This window comes from Chiloscyllium plagiosum, unplaced genomic scaffold (genome assembly GCF_037043375.1).
Source record: "Chiloscyllium plagiosum isolate Xiang-an unplaced genomic scaffold, Cpla_swu_hap1 HiC_scaffold_23, whole genome shotgun sequence".
In the NCBI taxonomy this organism is placed as follows: domain Eukaryota; kingdom Metazoa; phylum Chordata; class Chondrichthyes; order Orectolobiformes; family Hemiscylliidae; genus Chiloscyllium; species Chiloscyllium plagiosum.
The window spans coordinates 13380781-13404118 of NW_028270161.1; the positions used below are offsets into that span (position 1 = coordinate 13380781).

At 41.4% G+C, this 23338-nt stretch overlaps 1 protein-coding gene across 5 annotated transcripts in view; it reads left to right on the plus strand.

Moving 5' to 3' along the window:
• The window catches only part of fbh1 (F-box DNA helicase 1), a 51583-nt gene that overhangs the window by 14468 nt on the left and 13777 nt on the right, over positions 1-23338 (plus strand). Inside the window, exons 7-18 of one of the 5 annotated variants that reach the window (XM_087999375.1) lie at positions 2301-2402; positions 3491-3588; positions 6954-7122; positions 11531-11750; positions 13772-13859; positions 15859-15945; positions 16483-16619; positions 17538-17637; positions 17930-18048; positions 18192-18267; positions 20859-21056; positions 22349-22699. In XM_087999375.1, the coding sequence (XP_087855501.1) occupies positions 2301-2402; positions 3491-3588; positions 6954-7122; positions 11531-11750; positions 13772-13859; positions 15859-15945; positions 16483-16619; positions 17538-17637; positions 17930-18048; positions 18192-18267; positions 20859-21056; positions 22349-22371 (1417 nt within the window). In that variant the 3' untranslated portion in view covers positions 22372-22699. The other 4 variants (XM_043714059.2, XM_043714060.2, XM_043714061.2 and 1 more) reach the window with 4 other exon arrangements.

Below are 23338 nucleotides of genomic sequence, written 5' to 3' on the forward strand. Positions count from 1 at the left end.
AGACCTACAGCAATGTGGTTGACTCTCAACTGCCCTTTGGCCAGTTAGGGATGGGCAATAAACGCTGGCCTAGCCAGTGGTGCCCTCATCCTGTGAATAAATGAAAAAAAAAACTCGTTTTCACATTTCTAGCTTCTCTTCCTGGAAAAAACCCAGCAGGTTCAGCAGTATCTGTGGAGCAAACGCAGAATTAACATTTTGGTTCACAACTTTCTTTAGAACTGATTGGAGGTAGAAAAAGGTTGGTATGTACGGTACAACCTTGATTATCCAAATGTCGATTATCCAAATTTTGGATAATCCGAAAAAGATCTCAAGGTCCTGTTAAAAATGGTATTAGGCAACTCAGCATTCAGTTAAACGGCATTATGGCATACATTGCTGGATAACAGAGAAATGTTCAGATAACTAGCGCTCATAACTTATAACTGATTGTTTACAATCAGATCGATTATCCAATCGATCAATTATCCGAACAAAATATGCCCCACCTGTCTTGTTTTATTAATCGAGGTTCTAATGTATGCTGAAGATGGGGCAGGGGTGGGGGGTGGTGGGTGTGGAAGGAGTGATCAGTAGGTGCAGATGGAGCCCAGGGGGAGAAAAAAACACAATTGGGCAGACAAAGGAGTGGGTAAAGGTCAGCTTGGGGGGGATTAATAGCTGCTAATGGGGACCATGACTCGCTGACAATGGGTGGTAAGTGGTAGCACTTCATGTGATGCCAAGACCTGGTGTGTGAGAGTTGGGGTAAGGACATGGGAGAAAGTTGTTGAACTCCATATTGAGTCCAGAAGGTTGTAGGGATCCCTAGTGGAAAATGAGATGCTGTTCTTCCAGCTTGTGCTGGGGCTTTACTGTGGCAAGCCCAAGACAGGGCTGATGGCCAGGTAACACGGTGTTGTGTTGAAAAGGAAGGCAAAAAGCTGAGGGTCACTTTTGCGGACAGAATGTAGATGTTCTGCAAAGTGGTTGCCTAGTCTGCAACCAGTTGGCAGTACACCTTTTCCTAGCTGCTGCTTGTTCTGATGATGGGTCACAGAACTTAAAACATTAACTCTGTTTCTCTTTCCACAGATGCTGCCAGGCCTGCTGAGTTTCTCCAGCATTCTCTGTGTTTGTTTGACTCTGTCCATTGTTCGCATGGGAGATGGAGAAAATGGCATTACTTGTGTTTCAGCAACTAAGTGTCTCATATTGTTGACTCAGACCAGGCAGTGAAAACAAGGAATACCCATTTTCATCAGTCCCTGATGAAAAATGGTTATGCAATCTGGTTGTTTGGCCTTGCGGGAAGAAACACCAGTTATTTTACGGGACCCCTTCAAAGACCTGCCTAAAATATGGTAGAGGATGGAAATCTGAATAAATTATGGAACAGTTTTGGCTTGAATCTATGGAAAGTAAAAACCGCTCGGGGCAGGGCTTATGGAAGTGAGAGTGGAGGACAAGAGGATTTCTTTCTCCTTTCTCTTGCTTAAATCTCATAAATCTACAGACTTCCTCAGTTCTGACGAAGGGTTGTGGACTGACCACATTAACTCTGTTTCTCTTTCTGAAGCTGCTGCCAGAACTGCTGAGTGTTTCCAGTATTTTCTACTCTTTTAAAAACCCATCCATATTATTTGGCGGACTTTCAAATGTCTTGTCTGTAAATGCAGCTGTTTCAAGGAGGGAGCAGTAATATGCATTTGCCAATCTTGCACTCCCTTGTGAGCAAAAATGTCGATGTCATGACTTGTTCCAGGATACCGAGGTAGAGCTCCTTGTAGTTTCTTCCAGGGGAATGAATTGTGTGTTCCTGAGCTTAATCTGGTACTAAAGTTGCCAACAGAATGACAGACTGAAGTCAGTTAATGGTCATATTGCTACAACAGTGCTGACACTGAGTAAGAGAATGATTTACCATATTGCTTAATCTGTTGGTGGAGAAAGTGAGGTCTGCAGATGCTGGAGATCAGAGCTGAAAATGTGTTGCTGAAACAGCGCAGCAGGTCAGACAGCATCCAAGGAACAGGAGAATCGACGTTTCGGGCATAAGTCCTGAAGAAGGGCTTATGCCTGAAACGTCAATTCTCCTGTTCCTTGGATGCTGTCTGACCTGCTGCGCTGTTCCAGCAACACCTTTTCTGCTTAATCTGTTGTACTTGCTGTGGGAATTCCTCAATGCTGGAAGCTTAAATTAACATTCCCAGCCTTGAAGAGCATAGCATCTAATCTTGTCACCTGGGAAATAGTTTTTCTCATATTAAAGTTAACTTTTGTAGTAAACAATTTTCCTTTCTCAATGACTGTTTCAGGCTTCATTACAATTTGCTCTACACACTTTATTTAATGGAGAATCCAACCAACATCTGCAGAAAATCCATGAAGCATCTTTGTTCAATTCAAGACCCTGGCAGGTGAACTTTTGGTTAATTTTAAATAAGTCAAATTATATTCCCAGAAGATCTGTGAAATTTGGAAAAAGCTATTGCCTATGAAATGGATAAAGGGAATTTGGGAACATATGAGATTGGAACAGGAATAGGCCATTGGCACATCCACTTGGTATCTGTCTATTTGTTCTGGTGATGAGCTGGATTTACTTGCAGCTGTAATTGTTATTCTGAAGGACTCTTGTGTCACAGTGGTAGTGTCCCTGCCTCTGAGCCTGGGTTTGATTACCACCTAATTCAGAGGTGTGCTGTCATATCCCTGGACAGGTTGATTTACAGAAAAAAATGCATTGGTGGTATCCCTACTTCAGGAACAAGACGCCTGGGTCCAAGTCCCACTTGCTCCACAGGTGTGTAATTAGAAATGTATTATTCTGATTCCGGTTTCTCTTCCATGTGTGAATCCAGTTACTTCCTGATTAAACTCTGGTTCCTCACTTGTGAAAGAATCTTGTCTTAATTCAATTACAACCTCTTAAATACCGCTTCTTGTAAACTTGGGCAATGGTGGATTTGATGGTTGTCACTGAGCTGAAGAAACGTAGTGGAGCTAGAATTCTCCTCCTGCTGTTGGTGTACATTGATTGTTCATCACCAGCATCTCTCTCATTCTTTCTCTCTCTCTCTCAAATCTTCTGCTGTCTGTTGTTGTGCTGTTTGTCATTATCCAGTACTCAATGAGAAGAAATTACCTCTGTCTCAATACTGGGAAAAGCTAAACCATTGAAATTAGCCTTCAATACAAACCCATCGCAGAACTATCTGGTATTCAAGCTTTCCTCGCTCTCTCTCTCTCCCTCAATGTTAAATCACAATGACAGTAAGCTGTAATGTTATTACTCTGATCTTAAGCACCTATCCTACTGCCCTCTACCAGGACCTGAAACAGCCATGCATTCATCAATAACTTAAAAGTTATTATTAGAATTTATTCAAAATGTGGGGTTAAAAGCAAGTAACATATCTTGTGCGTTTCACTTGATTATTTAAAAAATCCTCTCCAGTACAGGGACAACATTGATTTTCTTTTCTTTTCTTTTTTGTGAAAAAAGTCTTGATATACGCAACATAAAACTGTCTCCAGAACAGCAGCAAATACTGCGACAGGAATCTGCTCCGGGACTCGTGATTGAAATAAGAGGATTTGCAGGTTTGCTAAAAATCAGCAGGATAGCCTGCAGTGGGGTAGCTAATGTGAGAGGGTGGTGGTTTTCTTGTGTTTAAATCAATATCACCGATTCTCACCCATTTATGGAGAAGTGGATTTATAATAATATTACTGAACTAGTAACCCAGAATCCCACATTCTAATGTTGTGGGATCATGAGTTCAAATCCACCACGGCAAATGGTGAAATCTGAATTCAGTTAAATGAAAACAGAAGTTCAAAGCTAGCCTAATGGCAAGCATGTGACCACTGTTAATTATTATAAAAGCCCTTCTGGTTCACTAATGTCCTTTATGGAAGGAATCTGCCATCCTTGCCTGGTCTGACCTGACCTGACCTGACCTACACATGACTCCAGACCCACAGCAATGTGGCTGACTCTTAACTGTTCTCTGTAGTGGCCTGGCAAAGCATCTAAGTTCCAGGACAATTAGCGACGTGTAATAAATGTTGGCCCAACTTGTAATGCTCATGCCCCATGAATTTTATAAAAAAGACACCTTCTTACAATTCCTTTCCTTTGCCATTCCCTGAACCTTTTTCTTTTGCCTTTTTCTCATTTCTTTTTCCCCTCTCTTTCCTCATCCTCTTCTTTCTCTGCCCCCTTTGTCTTTGTCTTTCTCTTTGCTACTAATGTTGTCTCTTCTGGTACTCTGTTCTCCCCTCTATTTGCCTTCTGGGAATTTCCTCATGCTGTGATGATAAGGTGTGTTATGATTCATTTAAAGAATCCATGTTACAGGGGCAACATTCACTTTTACATCATTTGGAGCTATGATTAGTCTAATTTTACATTTAATTTATACTATTGTATTTTGTGTGTTACAAAAGGGGCATCATGGCTTTAGAGGTCTTGGGATTTCTTGGTGACAAGATGTCTAGAAATCAGTTTGTGATTATATGCATTTTAATGAAGTTTTACAATTTAAAAAGTAAGAGTAGTGAGGAATTCATTTGATGAAAATGTAGAGGAGGAAAAACTGTGTCCAGCTGCCTGACAACAGGAGTGTATTGACACACAGGGAGACGGCACAATCCAGCAAGTCAGTCTGTAGAGTAGAGGCTGAATTATTAAACACTCCATAAGAAATCCAGCAAAATCTGCTGAAACTGAGTTTAGGGAATTTGTATTTGCTCTGAAATTAAAGTTAATAGTGAGGTTTTAGTTTGCCATTTATTTTAGGTCTTGAGGGGTGTTTTAGTTCTCTCTGGAAGAGATACTGCTGGCGAAAAACAGCATCTTTCTTGGCCATTGAGTCTTCGCGTGGGATAGAGACACTATGCACTTCACCATAAGACCTTCTCTCCTATTGTAGATCCCTTCTAGCTTTAGAATGTCCTCTGTCACTTAGCATGGCTGTGTGGCCAAATTTCGTCCTAACACCGTCGGCAAGTTTGTTGACGACACTGCCGTTCTAAACTGGATCTCAAACAATGATTAGACAGAATACAGCAAAGAGATCGAGTGCTTGGTGGCGAGGTGTAAAGATAACAATCTTTGCCTTAATGTCAGCAAAACTAAAGAGCTTTAGGAAGCAAGGTGGAGGGCACACCCCTACCCACATCAATGGAGCTGAGATGGCAATGGTCAAGAGTGTCAAGTTCCTAGGAGTGACAATTACCAACAATCTGTCCTGGACACCCACATTGATTCAATGGTCAAGAAGGCACAACAATGCCTCTACTTCCTCAGGTGGCTAAGGAAATGCAGCAACCCCAAAAGGACTCCCACCAACTTTGATAGATACACCATAGAAAGCATCTACTCGGATGCATTATAGGTTGATATGGCAACTGCTCTGTCCAGGGCTGTAAGAAACTATAGAGTTGTGAAAACAGCCCAGTCCATCACATAAGCCAGCCTTCCATCTTTGGACTCCATTGCCTCGGAAAAGCAGCCAACATCAAAAAAGACCCCTCCCACTCCAGTTATAATCTCTTCCAATCTCTTCCATAAGGAAGAAAATACATATGGACCAAAAGGTTCAAGAACAGCTTCTTCCCCGCTGTTATTAGATTTCTGACCGAATCTCTGAAATTTCAAATCTAATGTTGATCTTGCTTTTTGTGCACCTTCTCTGCAGCCGTAACTTGTATTTCTCGCTCTGTTCTATCATCCCACGAACTTTGTGTATGATCTGCCTATACTTCACGCAAAAACAAAACTTTACTGTAATAAGGTACATGTGACAATAATAAACCAAATCAATTCAAATCAAACAACTGAAGCTTCACATTATTACCAGGATTAATCATGTGACGCTGATATTTTTGCTGTACATTCACAACTCCTTTTGATCCTATCATTTCAATACTTGGCAACACTTTTAAAAATGTTTATAAGTTATTGTGAATTCTTCTGAACAGCTTCCTCAGTGGTGATGAAGAAACAATGAACTCAATCATTATAACTGTGGAAATAACAATACAAGCGAAAGGAACTTCAGGAGACCAGTTTAAAACAAAAAATTCTGTCAAGGAAAAAAGCATTTCCTGAGACATTAACTCACTGTTCTACGGTTATATATTTCGGATTGGCCACCACTCAAGTCATGCAATCTTCCTGATTGGATAGTGAGCGTTGGTGGTCTGTTTGATTCCAATGACATTCCATTCTGAACCTTGAAACTGAAACGCTGTGGTGTATTTCTGGTAGGGGGCTGTGTGATTCCGTGGCTGGAAGTTTTGTTTTACTTTCTTATGTCTCTTCCATTTTGTCCAAGAGATGCTAACATCAGTGAATTTTGTTCCATCTGCAACGTGACTTAAGACCAGCTAATTTAACCTCTGTAAACCAATCCGCAGGGTTCGATATCATGTTATGTATTGGATTGTGGGTCCATTTTTTTCATAGGATTTGGAGGAACAAAGAATAACTTCAAATGCTTGGGATTTGAGGAAGAGTGTAATTACAGAAACTTGGAAAAGATGTAGAAACGTTTGGTGTCAAAGGGGTGAAGCTTTGATGTTTTCTCTGAGGATGGGAAATAATCAGTTTATTAGCCTAACTTGACAATCAATCTCTAAATATTTGAACAGCATGAAATCTTACAACTATAAATCTTGCACTGTAAGATATGGGATTCATACTAAGGAGCTGAGCCATATGGAGCAAAGAGCTGTCTAGAAATTGTAGAATGAGAACTGCAAATGAGCAGCCGATAGAGGGAGAGGAAATGTGTCAAGTTCTCACATTTGGTTTATTAAAGCTGGAAACCGAATTGCTGCGTTGCCAAGTATAGCTTTCCAGCCCAAGTTTGGTGAAAAGCTGGGCATTTTTACCATGCCAGATCCAGATCAAACTCTTATTATTTTAATTAATTTGATTATTTCTTCTCCTATTCAAGGTACAGGTAAAACTACTACGTTGATTGAATATGCACGGAGGAGATCTCACCTACGATTTTTGTACGTCATTTCCACTAAGCCAGTTCAAATGGAGACTAAACGCATTTTGCCCCCAAATGTGGAATGTACAACCATACATGCAATGGCCTATCAGCATATAGGCTACAAGTAAGTAGAAAGTGAGTTGAAAGCGGGTATGTGTCCAATTCCAATTTTCCACCCTTTTCAGAGAGGAATTTGTCTTCTGTTCCTGTAAGAGAATGATTCAAAATGTAACATTGTTGCTGTTAAATGCAAAGCATTTGCTCCATTTTGTAAGGCTATGCATTTACATTGAAAATGACCCATCAATAATTACCAAATACAATTAAAGTTACATCATTGTGTATCTTTCCATTGTGACACTTTCAGACATCTATGCAATCCTTTATAATCTGTTCCTTCCAAACACTGCAATCCATGTTTATGACAGCGTCAGCAAAATTTCTGGGTAAATCTTAGTCCATCTCGGCTATTGGAGTTTTGTAATAAAAGGTCAACAAATGTAGCAAAGAGTTTTTGTTAATTTGTAGAGAAGGAAGTTCCTTAGATGGTGCAAACTGACTTATAGGAGCAAAGAATTTGCTTGGAGCCTGAGCCAATGCCGATCCAATGTGGACAGTTGGAGCCTTAGCCGATGCTGATCCAATGCGGATGATTGGAGCCTTAGCTGATGCTGATCCAATGTGAACAATTGGGACTTTAACCAACCCTGATTCAATGTGAACAATTGGAGCCTTAGCCAACGCTGATTCAATGCGGACAATTGGAGCCTTAGCCAACGCTGATTCAATGTGGACAATTGCTGTGACTGCTGCACCGGCCAGTTACAGGCCTAAATAGCAACCATGACCAACTTTGAAAACCGATTCAAACACGATGACAGGAAAATTGGTGAATTGTTGACAGTGAAGGGAATGGTCTCAGGCTACAGTCTGATATTTAACAACTGGTAAATTAGGCAGAGCATTGGCAGATGGATTCTAATTTGACAAGTGCTAGGTGATATGTCTTGGGAGGTCTAATAAGGGAAGGGCATAAAGGGTAGTCCCTAGGGTATACTAAGGAACAAAGAGACCTTGTTATACAAGTCCATAGATGCCTGAAAGTGTCATCAGGGGTAGACAGGGTGGGGAAGAAGACATGCAGGATATTGGCCTTCATTAGCCAGGGTGTAGAATATAGGAGCAAGAAAATCTTGTTACAACTTGATAAAACATTGGTTAGGCCACTGGAATATTGTGTGTAGTTCTGGTCACTACACTATTGGAAGGATGTGATTGCACTAGAGAGGGTGCAGAGGAGATCCACTAGGCTGTTGCCTGGGATGGAAAGTTCTCCATTACGAGGACAGTCTGGATAAGCTCGGTTTGTTTTCCTAGGAGCAGAGGAGGCTGAGGGATGATCTGATTGAGGTATAAACAATTGAGGGATCTAGACATTATAGATTGTAAGAATCTCTTCCCCATGGCAGACATGTCTAAGACCAGTGGACTTGAGGTGAGGAGCAAGCGGTTTAGAGGAGGCGTGAGAATGAATTGTTTTCATCCAGAGGGTGGTAGAAATATGGAATGGGCTGCCTGAGAGGATGATGGAGACATGCCCTCTAGCAACGTTCAAGGACATCTTGCCAAGCACTTAAAATACCAGGGTATAGTGGCCAAGGGTTCAAGTGCAGGTAAATGGGATTATTGTAGTTTGGTTTTTGTTGGTCAGCATAAACATGGTGGGCTGAAGGGCCTGTCTCTATACTGTATGGGTCTATAGCTACAGGAATTGGCCATTCAGCTCACTGAGCCTACATTGCCATTCAATATGTCTATGACTGATCATCCACCTCAGTACTGGTTTTGTCGCATACCTTTTGATCCCTTTAGTCCAGGAACAATATCTAACTCCTCCTTGAAAGCACTCAATGTTTTGGCCTCAACCACTTTCTGGGGCAGTGGATTCCACAGCCTTACCACTCTCTCGGTGAAGACATTTCCGTTCGTCTCATTCCTAAATGGCCTATCCTGTATCCTTAGACTTCTTCTATGTATTACACTATCAGTCCAGTGCATTTTTGATGGAGACCCATATTATTACAGGAGAATCTTTCAGGTGAGATGAATGAGATCACAATAGTGAGTGCCAAATGGCCTGTAGCATTATTCAAAGATGCGTTAAGGAGTTCTACCAATGACTAGACCAGTATCACCCAATGCCCACTCCTATCATTCAATCAATAAGGTCAAACTGATGAACAGTTTGTTGATTTACTTGGTATGGGTTGTGAAGCAATTTGGATATCCTGAGGATGTGCCAAGATGCTATCCAAAAGGAACCTGGCAGCTCTGGGAACCATTGCTTATGGAACTGGGAATAGTATGCTAATGCAATAAGTGGTGATCTAAGACAAGGTAGATGTTAAGGGACATTGTTTTGTTATTGCAGAATGCTCTTTCATCACCTGCATTTTGAATTTTTTTTTAATATTCACTTATTGGACATGGGCATCGCTGGTTGGGCCATCATTTATTGCCCGTCCCTAGCTGCCTTTGAGAAGGTGGGGGTGAGCTGCCTTCTTGAACTGCTGCAGTCAGTGTGCTGTAGGTAGACCCACAGTGCCCTTAGGGAGGGAATTCCAGGGTTTTGACTCAGCGACAATGTAGGGCCAACAATTGCATTTCTAAATTAGGATAGTGAATGTCTTGGAGGGGAACCTGCAGGTAGTGGTGTTCCCAAGTATTTGCTGCCCTTAACTTCCTAGATGGAGATAGTCATTGGTTTGGAAGGTGCTGTTTAAGGATCTTTGGTGAATTCCAGCAGTGGATCTTGTGGATGGTACTCACTGCTGCTACTGCGTGTTAGTGGTGGAGGGAATGAGTGTTTGTAAATGTGGGCTGCTTTGTTCTGGATGGTGTTAAGCTTCTTGAGTGTTATTGGAGATGCCCCCATACAGGCAGATGGAATGTGAAATTTGGTACCAAAATGGGGAAGCTCCTGTTATGCCTCACCTGGGGTAGTGTGCTGAAAATTGAGTCCTGCTATTCCCACAGTCATCACAAAAAACTAGAGGTTTTATGAAACTGCACAGACTTCCCCAACTTACTGGTCTTTTAGACCCAGGTTGACAGAAAACACAAACCAAGTTTCTGTACTTGACAATAATTATTATTTATAACAAATAAGATAGACTGTAGCTACAAGTAAACAATTATGAATCTATGGCATATAACGTGACTAGTTAGAACTCTGACACCCTTGTAAACGTACCCTGAACGCACATACAGACAGACTCAGACAGGAAAAAAAACATGCGTTTTATGGGCAAAGAGAGAGAGATGGGGCAGGTAGTTCAGTGGTTCATATACTCAGGCTTTGCTGAGATGATTTATTAGAATGCTGTTCCATGACCTTCCTTCTCCAGTTGTAGGAGGCATAGGTGGATGAATTCGTACGTGAATATCGGACTTATTGAGTATAAAACCAGAGCTAACAGCAAGTGATGAGCGGTTAAATAAATGGGCCTTCAGCCTTGGGATGTTCATTTTTACAGCAGTAAGAAATGCCCCACTCATCCCTCCAATGACTTCTCAATAATTAATCGCACCACAAGCTGTTCTGCTACCAGGGAGCCTCTTATACATTTGTTGGAATGCTTTTATCAATGATTGGCCATTACATCAGAGACCAATTAGCTATTTGTTGCTAGCCAAAGTTTCATTTGTATACACTTTGGCTCCAGCCTGCCTATAAGTAGAACTCCCTCCTCCGCTGGAATTAACAACTACGTAAACATCATTAACAATGATTGCCAAGTGACTTGATTTTAAAAAGTACAGCAATCCTTCACAAATCGTTGGCTTTTAAAAGTCCATTTCCCATTTCAGTGCAAAAGAATAAAAATATATAGTCTTTACACTAAAAGAAAAGGCAAAGTCACCATGGTCTTATCAGACCAGAGGGCTGGTCTCTCATTAGAGAGAGATGACTGGTCGTGGTTTAACCTGAGGGTTACTGAGCCTCAGCCAAGGTCAAATGTCAAGAAGGAGAGTCTTTCATGGAAACCCTAGTCGGTGCAAGAATTGGACCCATGCTGTTAGTATCGCTCTGCATCGCAAACCAGCTGTCCAACCAACTGAGCTAACCAACCCCCCTCTTTACACAATTCTCCAAATCAAAAGAATAAATCCCTATTTATTTACTTTGTGGTTGTCAGTGTTTCTCAGCTTTTTAGATGCTACTGAAGATTACTAGCCAGTGACTCCCATTGAAAGGTGTGTATGTTGAAGGGGACATTAGGAGATAAGAGAATTGGGATGGTTAAATAGCTCATCACTGATCACCATCTACATTTGCAAATGAATGGGCACTCTGGTGAAATGATGATGCTTTGAAACCATGCCTCTCAAACGCCAGGATCTTCAGGGGAGAAAACAAAAAGACCATAGAGGTTTTATTGGAATAATTGTTTTATTGATTTGAAGCTGTTTAAAAATGTTTTATGATAGTTGTAAAAAAGATTTAGTTGAAACCTTGACTTTTCCACTAGGTACCAGCGCAAGAGGAAGCTAATGGTTTATGATCTGCAGCCTTTTGCCATTTTTAAGCTTCCTGAAGCACGCGGCAGCTTTTTTAGAGCAAAGTTAATCTGTCAGAGCCTCTGCACATTCTTCTTATCTACGGATGAGACTGTCACCATATCACATTTACCAGAACACTATAAGGGCTTGTCTGGAGGTATGAGGCCAGTGAAACATCAAGCGAATCAGGTGACTCTACAAATTGTATCTAAAATATTTCTCTATTGTACTCTGTGTTTCTCCATATATACTGAATTTACTGAACCTTGCTGAGTTAAAGTTACAAGATGCCAAACACAATGGGCTGAATGGCCTCATTTTTGCTGCTGTCTTTTATGTGTTAGTTCTGGTGATGGCAGTCTCGCCTCTGAGTCAAAAGATCAAACATTCAAGCCCTACTGCAGAGAACTAAGCTCAGAAATCAAGAGTGACATTTCAGTCCATCACAGGAGTGTCGCACTGTAGAAGGTGTCCACTTTCAAATGAAGGTTGATGAAAAGCAGGAAAATCCCACTGTTTCATGGAAGAGTTCTCCCTGATTTCCTGATCCATATTTATCCTCAAAACAATGTAACTAAAACAGATTACCTGGCCATTACCTCATTGTTTGATTGTGGGATCTTGCTGTGTCTTAATTGATTGCTGTGTTTCATATGTTTACAATAGTGATCACTTCTGCAAAGTACTTAACTACTGCAAAGACTTCCAAAGGTCTCTGAATGTGGGTGCAAAATGTTTTCTTCTCCTTCCCTCGATTAGCTGTTTACAGGAATAAATTCGATGGACAATAAATGCAGGCTGCCTGGAGTTGTTCATGTCCTAAAAGTAAATCTTTATAGTGTACACAGCCAGGTCCAATCCTGTCCTTGGTCACTCGTACCAGACTACCCAACTGATTAGTTTCCTCCCTCTCTCTAACCCATTGATCCCAAAGTCAGTTGTACCTCCAATAGCACTTGCTGAGGTCAACTAAACCAGCACAAACCAGGTAGTGTACTTGAGAATTTCCTTCTAATTAGCATTCCCAGCCACAGTGAAACACCTACATTCAAGATTTGTATCGTAGTAACTTAGGAAATAGGAGCAAGAGTAGGCCATTTGCCCCTTCAAGCCTATTCTACCATTCAGTATGATCATGGTTGTTCATCCAACTCCATAACCTGTTCCTGCTTTTACCCCATACCTTTTGATGCCTTTAGCTGAAGAAAGATCTAATTTCTCCTTGACAACATTCAGTGTTTTGGCCTCCACAGGCTCACCATTCTCTGGGTAAAGAAATTTCTCCTCATCTCAGTCTTAACTGGTTTACCCTGTATCTTTAGAGTGTGACGCCTGGTTCTGCAACTGTCCAGTCATCAGGAACGTCCTCCTTGCGTTCACCTTTTCTATACCTGTTAGAATGATATAGGTTTTGATGAGATTTCACACCCCCACCCCTCATTCTTCTAAACTCTAATGAATGTATTCAATACAATGAATGCTTACAAATTCTACTCAGTTACATTTAAAAGGAGAGCGATCCTGTTGTTTCTATGCATGCCCCGTTGCCTGTTTCAGAAGCTTTCTGTACTGTCGGTGTGTTGGATGGACTCCGTGAATTAGCCGGACTTTTACTCTGGTGCTTACCAGGTAGTGAAAAGCTTGTGTAGGTTTTTTCCACCCACCTTGTGTTAAAGATTTGTGGGCGGCACGGTGGCCCAGTGGTTAGCACTGCTGCCTCACAGCGCCTGTAGACCCGGGTTCAATTCCCGACTCAGGCGACTGACTGTGTGGAGTTTGCACATTCTCCCCGTGTCTGTGTGGGTTTCCTCCGGGTGCTCCGGTTTCCTCCCACAGTCCAAAGATGTGCGGGTCAGGTGAATTGGCCATGCTAAATTGCCCGTAGTGTTAGGTTAAACGTGTAAAGGTAGGGGTATGGGTGGGTTGCGCTTCGGCGGGTCGGTGTGGACTTGTTGGGCCGAAGGGCCTGTTTCCACACTGTAAAGTAATCTAATCTAATCTAAAGATGAGGTTATTGCCAACAATCTGCTATAATAAACCACCCAGTTCCTCATCAAAAGTGTATTTTCAGTGTGAATTGATAGCTCTTGCATAAGAAATTCACTGCATGCTGTCTCCCTGAATGAAGTTACTGTGTGCAATTCATTCTTCCATCACATTTTTAAAACAAAACTTCCTCGAATTAATTACTATTGTGTTCTTCATTTCAGCAACTAATTGAAGACACAAAGCAGATTTGGGAAAAGATGGTGAATCTGGGGGAAACTAAGGAGAATGGTTACTTCATGACTCGTGATGGTGAAGTTACAGTTTGGTGATAGTTCATTGTTCCAATTGAATTGAAGCTGAGTTTCCCATTTCTTTAGCTCCCCACCACCCCCCAAACCCCACCCACCCCAGGATTGAAGTTTGCAAGTGCCCAAACAAAATCTTACAGCAGACTCTCTGATGCTTTTGATTTCTAAAGAGTTATACTTGCTTTAAAATATGTAATCTTGGAATGTGCGCATTGCTGGCAAGGCCAACATTTACTGATTATCCCTAATTGTTCCTTGTGTGAAATACTGAGGCAGATACAGTTGAACAGCTGGCTGTGCTTTGGGTCAGGCATCAAGATTATGCCATAGATGGGTTTTCATAGGTTCCCTATAGTGTGGAAACAGGACATTCGGCCCAGCCAATCCACACTGACCCTCCGAAGAGTAACCTACCCAGACCCATCCCCTTACCCTATTACTCTACCTTTACTACTGACTAATGCACCTAACTTACACATCCCTGAATATTATGGGCAATTTAGCATGACCAGTTCACCTTACCTGCACATCTTTGGATTGTGGGAGGAAACTGGAGCACCCAGAGGAAACCCATGCAGACACTGGGAGAATTTGCAAACTCCACACAGACAGTCACCCGCGGCTGGAATCGAACCAGAGTCCCAGGCACAGATTTCTTTCTCTGAAAGGAAATTAGTGAATCAAATGGATTTTTACATCCAGCATTGTTACCTTTGGTATGAGATGAACATTCTATTTCTAATTAATTAACTGGAACTTTCCCCAACTTTAGAGGTGGTATTTGAACATGTATATCTCTGAAATGCCTTTGGATTACTAACTAATGTCATTCCCATTATTCCATTGTACCAATCCCTTTGCCCTTTGACCAGAAGGCGGCACGGTGGCTCAGTGGTTAGCACTACTGCCTCACAGCCCCAGGGACACGGGTTCAATTCAACCCTTGGGTGACTGGCGTGGAGTTTGCACATTCTCCCCACGTCTGCGTGGGTTTCCTCCCACAGTCCAAAGATGTGCAGGCCAAATGGATTGGCCATGCTAAATTGCCCATGGTGCCCAGAGAAGTGCAGGCTAGGTAGGTTAGCAATGGGAAATGCAGGCTGACAGGGATAGGGTAGGGTGGGGTTGTCTGGTGGGTTCTCTTTGGAGGAAAGGTGTGGACTTGATGGACTGAATGGCCTGCTTCCACACACAAGGGATTCTGTAAATCTAAATAAAGCAAGTGTCTTACTGAATGATGTTGCTATCACTTTTTAAAATTATGTTTTTCAAGATTTGACCCTTTAATCCATCCATTATGTGTCTGAATTCCCTGCGGAGAGAGCAATAGATTTGGAAAATTCAGGAAAAGATTATGGTAAAGGACATGTCAGGAATATGTCATTAGATAATGTGGGGTAACAATTTCTGCCAATGACTTGATGTAAAATAGTTTTTCAAGAAATATGGTTGAGCTGTGTAGGTTTGAAAGGAAAAATAGTATTGAAACTTTCTCAGAGACATATAGTGACAGGCTGTAAATGCTGGCCTTATGGTGAACACTGACATCATGCAAGAAAATCTTGGAAATGAACTTGAGGGAAAGGGAGAATAGTTACTTGCATTCTTCGGATAATATGGAGAAATAACAAATACAAGCCAATCAAGCGCTTTATACATTCCACAACAGTAAAATCTATCATTTAGACACTATGCACAGGATTCAAGTGGCAATCTAGTTTGGTCATCAATCCAATTAAAAAAAAAAAATGATTTGGAAAAAAAATAGACAAAAGCAGCATGGCTAAGTCCATGTGAAATATGGTTCAAGTGGAAGTCAAACCCATAATCTCTTGAGCCTTGGAATCTGGCCCCATAGTAATGGCAGCCACCATTGCCAAAAATATTCTGAGTTTGACAGGAAAGGCAGTTTTTCTTTGAGTAAGAAAACTATTTCTGTCACACTGCAGGACTACTTGCAGGTTGTTAGACTTAAGATTTTTTTGTTTCTTCTTTAAAAGGATATCTAAAGCTTTGGCAACTCAGCAAGCCAAGGCTGTCACAGTTTGACGTCATCCTTTTAGATGAAGCTGAAGATTGTAGCCCAGGTGGGTTAGTTACTCGCTGTTCTTTTCCAACTGGAGTGGACCATTCAAACACTAAATGTGATTGAAAGACAGATCCAGTAAAGTTGAACGTGTAGATATTTAGTAATTGTACAAGACATGTTGGATAAAGAATTGTATGAACGTCGGAGGGAAGTTACATTCTGCTGCAGTTTATTGCGTTCCATATGGTCTCTCTACACTTTACAATCTGCAAGGCTGATGGGAGGGTGGTGGACCCTCTGGTCTAAGAAAGCAAAGTGCTCTTACACATTTATGTGAATTATCATGGACCCTGAACCATTCGGTTGTTTGGTGAGCTGCATCCTGTTCCTGAGGTTTAAATGTAATGTCATGTTCACGCTAAGGGGAACCAATGGACCCGCTTTCACCCAAAGCATTTCTTACTGCAAACCACACAAGACTGAGCTGCAGCCTGTGGTAAGAGATGTCCAAAAGCCATTGCAGTTCATTTTGGTTAATCTGTTCCTCTCGCAACACGTCTTTACCTTTTTCCTGTGATTATCCTCTTTTATCTAGTCATCATGGACATTGTACTCTCTCAGCAATGTGGCAAGTTTCTTGTGGGTGATCCACACCAGCAGATCAGTGAATTTGAGGGTACTGTGGATGGTCTACTTAAAGCACACCGTTCACATCTGTTCAGACTAACACAGGTAAGGCTTCACTTTCTTCCAGGTGTCATCCATGATACCTGTTTCAGATCACATGAAAAAAATCACAAAAGCCACAGCCAAACTCCTTTGTGAGAACTATGGAGCTATCCATTGATATGGCCTTTGGCTGCCCTGTATCAAAGTTATATTCCAGAACCAGAGAGTAAATGCAAGAAGGATGTTCCCCAATATCTGGAGTTCAAAGTTTGTGAGAAGATTTGATCTGTTCTTTGTTTGGCTTGCCCTATAATGGTAGTGTTGTCCCAGTCGAATTCATGTTGCTTGTCGTCTGCGTGTGTGGCTACTAGGGATAACAAAGAACAGCCAGGGAATTCCTAGAAGCATGGCACTCATCCACAAACTCCATCAACAAACACATCGACCTGAACCCAATATACCGGCCACTACAGCAGACAGCTGAAACACTGAGGATGTCACCTAGACAGGGGACGAAACGTTTGCAACAAAAACCTCCAGCTCGGCGAACAGAACCACAGCATATCTGGAGTGTTCAGAATTAGGGGTCAAAGAGTAAGGATGTAGGGTAGGCCATTTAGGACTATGAGATGAGAAGAAATTTCATCCTTGGTGACTGGTGCGTCTGTGGAATTATCTGTCACAGAAAGCAATTGAGGCTGAAACATTGAATGTTTTCAACAAGGAGTTAGGTATAGCTATTGAGGTTAAAGGGATCAAAGAGGGAGAAAGCAGGAACAAGGGACTGAGTTAGATGATCAGGCAAGATCAGGTTGAATGACAGAGCAGTCTTGAAGGGCCAAGTGGTCTACTCCTGCCAATATAACTCCAGTATTCTAAATGAAACATGAATCTATTTTTATCTGTGCCTGACTTGCTACTTGATGACCACAATATTTGAAGGTATGATGTGACAGTTGATGTTTCTTTCTGTACTTGCAGAGTTTCAGATTTGGACCCAAAATTGCTTATGTTGCAGCAACAATATTGGAAGTGTACAAACAGGTCAAAGACAAGACTTTGGTTGGTGGAAAGCAAGACGGTAATGAGGAAGAACATGTTTTTATTTTTTGTATATGTGTTGAGGTTGGGGTAAGAATAGTCTGGCAGCCAGGACTGGGTGGATTACTGGGGGCAGGAGGATTATGAGAACTTAGATTTTATTGAAACTGTTTATCTCCATTTGGTTTTGTTAGCTCTTCGCTTTAGCATTGCTACTTGCAACCTTCCAATCACATGACCTGAATAAGGTCAGCACAAATTCTCTATTTGCAATAAGTTTGAAACTACTTCTGATCTGTATCAACAATAATGTCATTAATTCCTTGTGACAGGCAATATTGACAATGAAGCTGGGCAGATGGCTGTTCTGTGCAGGACCAATGCTGCAGTTTTTGATGAGGCTGTGTGCATTGTTACAAGAGAAAAGCCAAGCAAAATATACATCATCGGAGTGAGTACCCTGGTATTTGTTACAGTTTGAGGGTTTTAAAGTACAGCTCTAAACATGCAAGCTACTTTTTTAACAAAGTGCCCTTTGTTTCATCTGTTTTATCCCACAGCACTCTGAATTCTTTAATTCCTCTCTCTCCTTAGGGGCTTGATAAATTTGGAATGAACATAATTCTGGACATTTGGATGCTTATGATTCTGGAAAAGAAACAAGCAACTAGTGAGTTTACCTTTTGGACATATTATCACCTGTGGAAATACTATGACTTTAAGAGGTGCATTTTATCTTGTTTTTAAATGAAAGAAGATTTGAGATCAGGCATGCCCACTTTAAAGCCCACTAACTAAACAGCTTGTGAGGCCTTTGGTATTTTTTTTACCCTAAGATTGGAACAATAGAAGCAGCCTAAATGGGTGGGGTCAAGCTCCCACAGAGCCAGGATTTTTAGTTCTAGTTTCTAGGGTCTTAAAGCTGGGTGTAAAAGCTGCATTATATCTCCTCCTGCTACTCTCTCTTTCCTTCTGAGTTTTCTCATGATGCTTATTCTCCTGGACTAGAGAATTGCCTATGAGACAATCTATTTTACTTTGCCAGGGGTGTGTTTATGGAATGCTCTATATTGGAACAGTTACTGTTTAGTATTAAATAATCCATTATTCTGTTAAGTTTTCCAGTAGAGTTAAGTTATTCCAATTTCTTCTCTCTTTTGTTGCATTTTAACTATAGGGTATGCACAAAGTGTGTTTTGTTTTAAATCTGGCCATTTGACCAATGGAATTACATCTGGAATGCAATGCCTGGCACTTGCCTTTAAACTACGATAAAGTTATGGTTTAGGTTATCATCTTAATATATTTTGAGGGGGTCTGGTCAATAACACACACCATTACATTCCTTCCCTTGGTGTTCTGCCTCTGAACAACACCCTTATCCCGTGAATGAATAAAAATCCTCCTGCTTTCACCTTGGAACCCATAGAAATTCTTTTCGAATGTTTAATCAAAACAGAAAAGAGAGGCCTCTGCATTTTACTGTACGAGGACTCCATCAGATACTGTTTGTTGGAGTAAAAATAAAGAATTGGATGCTGGAAGTCTGAAATGCTGGAGAAACTCAGCAGGTCTGGCAGCATATGTGGAGGGGAAGCAGAGTTAATGTTTTGAGTCCAGTGACCCGTCATTAGAAATGTTCTGATGAAGAATCATTGGACTTGAAATATTAAACTCTGCTCCTCTCTCTCTGCCAGACCTGCTGAGATTATCCAGCATTTCCTGTTTCGTTCTTATTTGTTAGAGTACTGTTTGGCTTCTGAATTTTCTACCTGGAAATTGCATAAGTCTTTGTTTAATTGCAGGTGTAGTTGCACTCACTCTGACTCTAGCTCTCTCTCTCACTCTGAAATACAAGGGACAAGAATGAAAAATTGGGAATAAAAAGGGAAATCAAGCAGAAATTCTTCTTCCACAAAATGTGTTCAAATTGTGCAAAATAGGGAAGAACATTAAAATAAATATATAAGCATTCCAGAGACTGATGTCAAAGAGGGACGACTCATGAGTTTAATGTTCATTTAGAGTTTTGACAGCACAGCAAAAGGTCTTTTGGCTCATTGTGTCTGTACTGGTCATCCAACGTCCATCTGTTCTAATTCAATTTCCTAGTACGTGGCCTGTAGCCTTATGTGCTATGGATTTCAAATGCTCATCTAAATACTTCTTAAAATATCTTTAGGGTTCTTGCATTATTTTCCTTTTTATGCAGTTAGTTTCATATATCCAGCACCCTCTATGTGGAAAAGACCTTCCACTAATTCCCTCTTCATCTCCTACCTCTTATCTTTAAAACTGTGCCCCTGGTTATTGACTCCTTGGGAGAAAAAATGTTTTACCCTTCCTGTGCTCCTTTTAACTTTTTTCTCTTATTCAGTTGTGGGACATGGGTGTCACTGGCTAGCCAACATTTCTTGCCCAGTTGCCTTTGAACTGAGTACTTGCTAGGGCAGAGGGCAGTTGAGAGTCAACCACATTGCTGTGGGTCTGGAGTCACAGGTCGGCCAGACCAGGGAAGGATGGCAGATTTCCTTCCCTGAAGGACATAAGTGAATGTGATGAGTTTTTCCGACAATTGACAATGATTTCAAGGTCATCAGTAGTTGTCTTAATTCCAGATTATTATTGGATTCCAAATTCCACCAGTTCCCCCAGAACATTAACTGATTAATCCAGAACATTCTGGATTAATAGTCTAGGCCATAGTCTTCCCTATCGTGTGACCATCAAGTAGGATCCCCTCAGCCTTCTCCACTCTAAGAAAACTACTCCATCCCATCTTGTCTTTCTCTTTCATAGCTGAATTGCTCCAGCCCAGGCAACATCCTGGTGACTCTTTTCTGCACTCTGTCCAGTGCAATCACATCCTTCATATAGGATGGCAATCAGAACTGCTCAGAGTACTCCAGTTGTAGCTAACTTATGTTATACCAGCTCCATCATAACCTCCTTGCTCCTCAATTCAGTGCATTGACTAATAAAAGCAGATATTCAATATGGCATCTTAACCACCTTCCCTACCTGTCCTTCAAGGATCTGTGGACTTGCACACTCAGGTCCATCTGATCCTCTGAGCTCTGTGATGTTTTTACATGGATAATATTTATTTGCATGAAGTGTTGACATTGTAGTGAATATAGATGTTTGGCTTTCTTTCTAAAAAGAAAACTATTGTCATTTGTAAGCTGGCAGGTCTTCCCCAGTTTTTCCTAATGATGCAGCTTCATGATTTAAGATGTGCTTCTTGTTTTTTGTTAATAGAAGATCTGGTAATCCGCGATCCATTTATCAGAATATTTGAACATAAAGGTGGTTTGCGTGGATTGAAAGATTATGCAGTTGAAGCTGAAGACAAGGAGTTGGGAGAGAGGATTGCGCTGGTGGAGAAGTACGGTCTAGGGCTTCCTGCACTGATCGAGAAAATCACCAGCTGTTCAGTTGATGACTTGGCATTTGCAGGTAACAAAATTATTTTCTCCTCCTCAACAACACTTTGTCTTGTTCTTCTTTACTATGTTCTTTTCATTTTCCTCCTAAATTTCTTTACCTCCTAGCTTGAGTGTCCAGCAGAGAGAGCTGAGTTCTTGAGCGTTTCAAGCAATTCTGTTCAGTTCATTGTTTGGGTAGTTGAGCGTTCAGATTGTGAGTCAACATAAAGTCGTTTAAAAATGCATCTTTCTGTGCACAAACTTTGTTGGAGAAACAGTTGACCAGTTGTTTAATTCCTATCTGCACAGGTACCAAACATCTTGGTTTAATTTTTAAAAACTGAGAGCGGAGATTTTCATCGATTTGAAAGGAGAGGCTAGGTTTTGGTTTGCAGATCTCATCAGAGAGATGGTGGTGCTGAGAGTACAGCATTCCCTCAGTTCTGGAGCTGCTGTCTCAGCTTTGATTTTAATGCTCAAGCCCTGAATTGGGACTTGAACTTACAATCTTCTGGCTTGGAGGAGGGTGATATAAATGAGTGAAAGTTGGGCGTTGTTGATTTGTCCTGATGGGGATTGTCTTTTAGGTTTGAAGGCAACATTGCTGCATCAAGGGGCGTGTCAAAAGATGAATGTACAGTGGGGGTGATGTGAGCCGAAATCACTGAGTGGGAAAGGCAGGGGCTTGCATTGCATTTGATCACACCAGTTGCCCCAAAGGCAGGTTACATTACCATTGCCTCAACTGGTTTAACAATTGGTAAATGAATAGAAGAGAACTGTTTGGTGATTGGGACAATAAATATTTAGTCTGGAGACCTCCGTTTCAGATGTTGTTTTTCTCTTGTCACTTCCTCAGTCACTTTGTGTGGAATGTGTTTATGTATGTGGATATATCTGTGTTTTTTTTTATTCATTCATATTTTGAATGAAGGCGTTATAAACGTGAGCTCGTGAGACAATTCTGAAATGATAGAAGAGCCATATCACTTACAAAAGGAGAAACTTTTTCATGAGGTGAGTGGGTCGGACCTGAGGTGCACTGCCTGGCAGTGTTCAGATGCAGGTTCTGTTGAGGCGTTAAAGAGATGGCTGAATAGTTACTTCAAAAGAAAGAATGTTTGGAGTTAGAGGAAGAGGACAGGAGAGTGGCAATAAGTGAGATGCTCACTACACATGGCACTGCATATAAACCGACATTTTCCTAGCTGCCATCAGTTCTGAGAAAGGGTCACTCGACCTGAAACATTTACTCTGATGTGTCTGCACAGATGCTGCCAGGCCTGCTGAGCTTTTCCAGTAATTTCTGTTTTTTATTGTTAGGACTAACTGAGACGCTCATTTAGTGTGTTGGCTCAGACAAAAGGAACAGAATGATCTCTCTCCACATGATCGTGATACAATCTGATGTGTGACTCAGTCGTCTGAACTCAACTGTAGATACCAGGATGATTGTTGACTTTAAACCTGAGACTGGCAGAGTTTTGTTAACCACTAGTGTTGAGGGATGTGTGGCATCATGGAATTTGGTCATGGAATGGTTGGGATCTTATGGCAGATCAGGCTTGAGAGGCAAAATGATGTCCTCCCACTCCTACATTTGGTGAGTTTTCCCTCTGATTTTCTACCTTGAGTTCAAAGGGATTATTTCATTTGAGCATTTCACTTGTTCCTTTCAATCTTTTACAGATGTTGTTCTGGGAACTGCATGTAAAGCGAAGGGATATGAGTTTGACACTGTACAGATAAACAATGACCTTGTGAAAGTTTCAGGCTATCGTCACAATCGTCACATGCTTTTGGGGTTCAGACTGGGTAAGTACCTTTTTCACCTGTTTTCTCCCACTTCTGCTGACATTATACACTCTGTGTTATAGATGCTGTACTCTTTTGTTTATTCATTAGCAGATGTCAGGGTCATTTATTACCCATCACTAATTGCCCAGAAGGAAGTTAAGCATCAACCACATAGAGTCATAGAGATATACAGCATGGAAACAGACCTTTCGGTCCAACTCGTCCATGCCGACCAGATATCTTAACTTAATGTAGTCCCATTTGCCAGCACTTGGCCCAAATCCCTCCAAACCTTTCCTATTCATATACCCATCCAGATGCCTTTTAAATGTTGTAATTGCACCAGCCTCAGCCACTTCCTCTGGCAGCATATTCCATATACGTACCACCCTCTGTGTGAAAAAGTTGCCCCTTAGGTCTCTTTTGTATCTTTCCTCTCTCACCCTAAACCTATGCCCTCTAGTTCTGGACTCCCCCACTCCAGGGAAAAGACCTTGTCTGTTTCCCCTATTCATG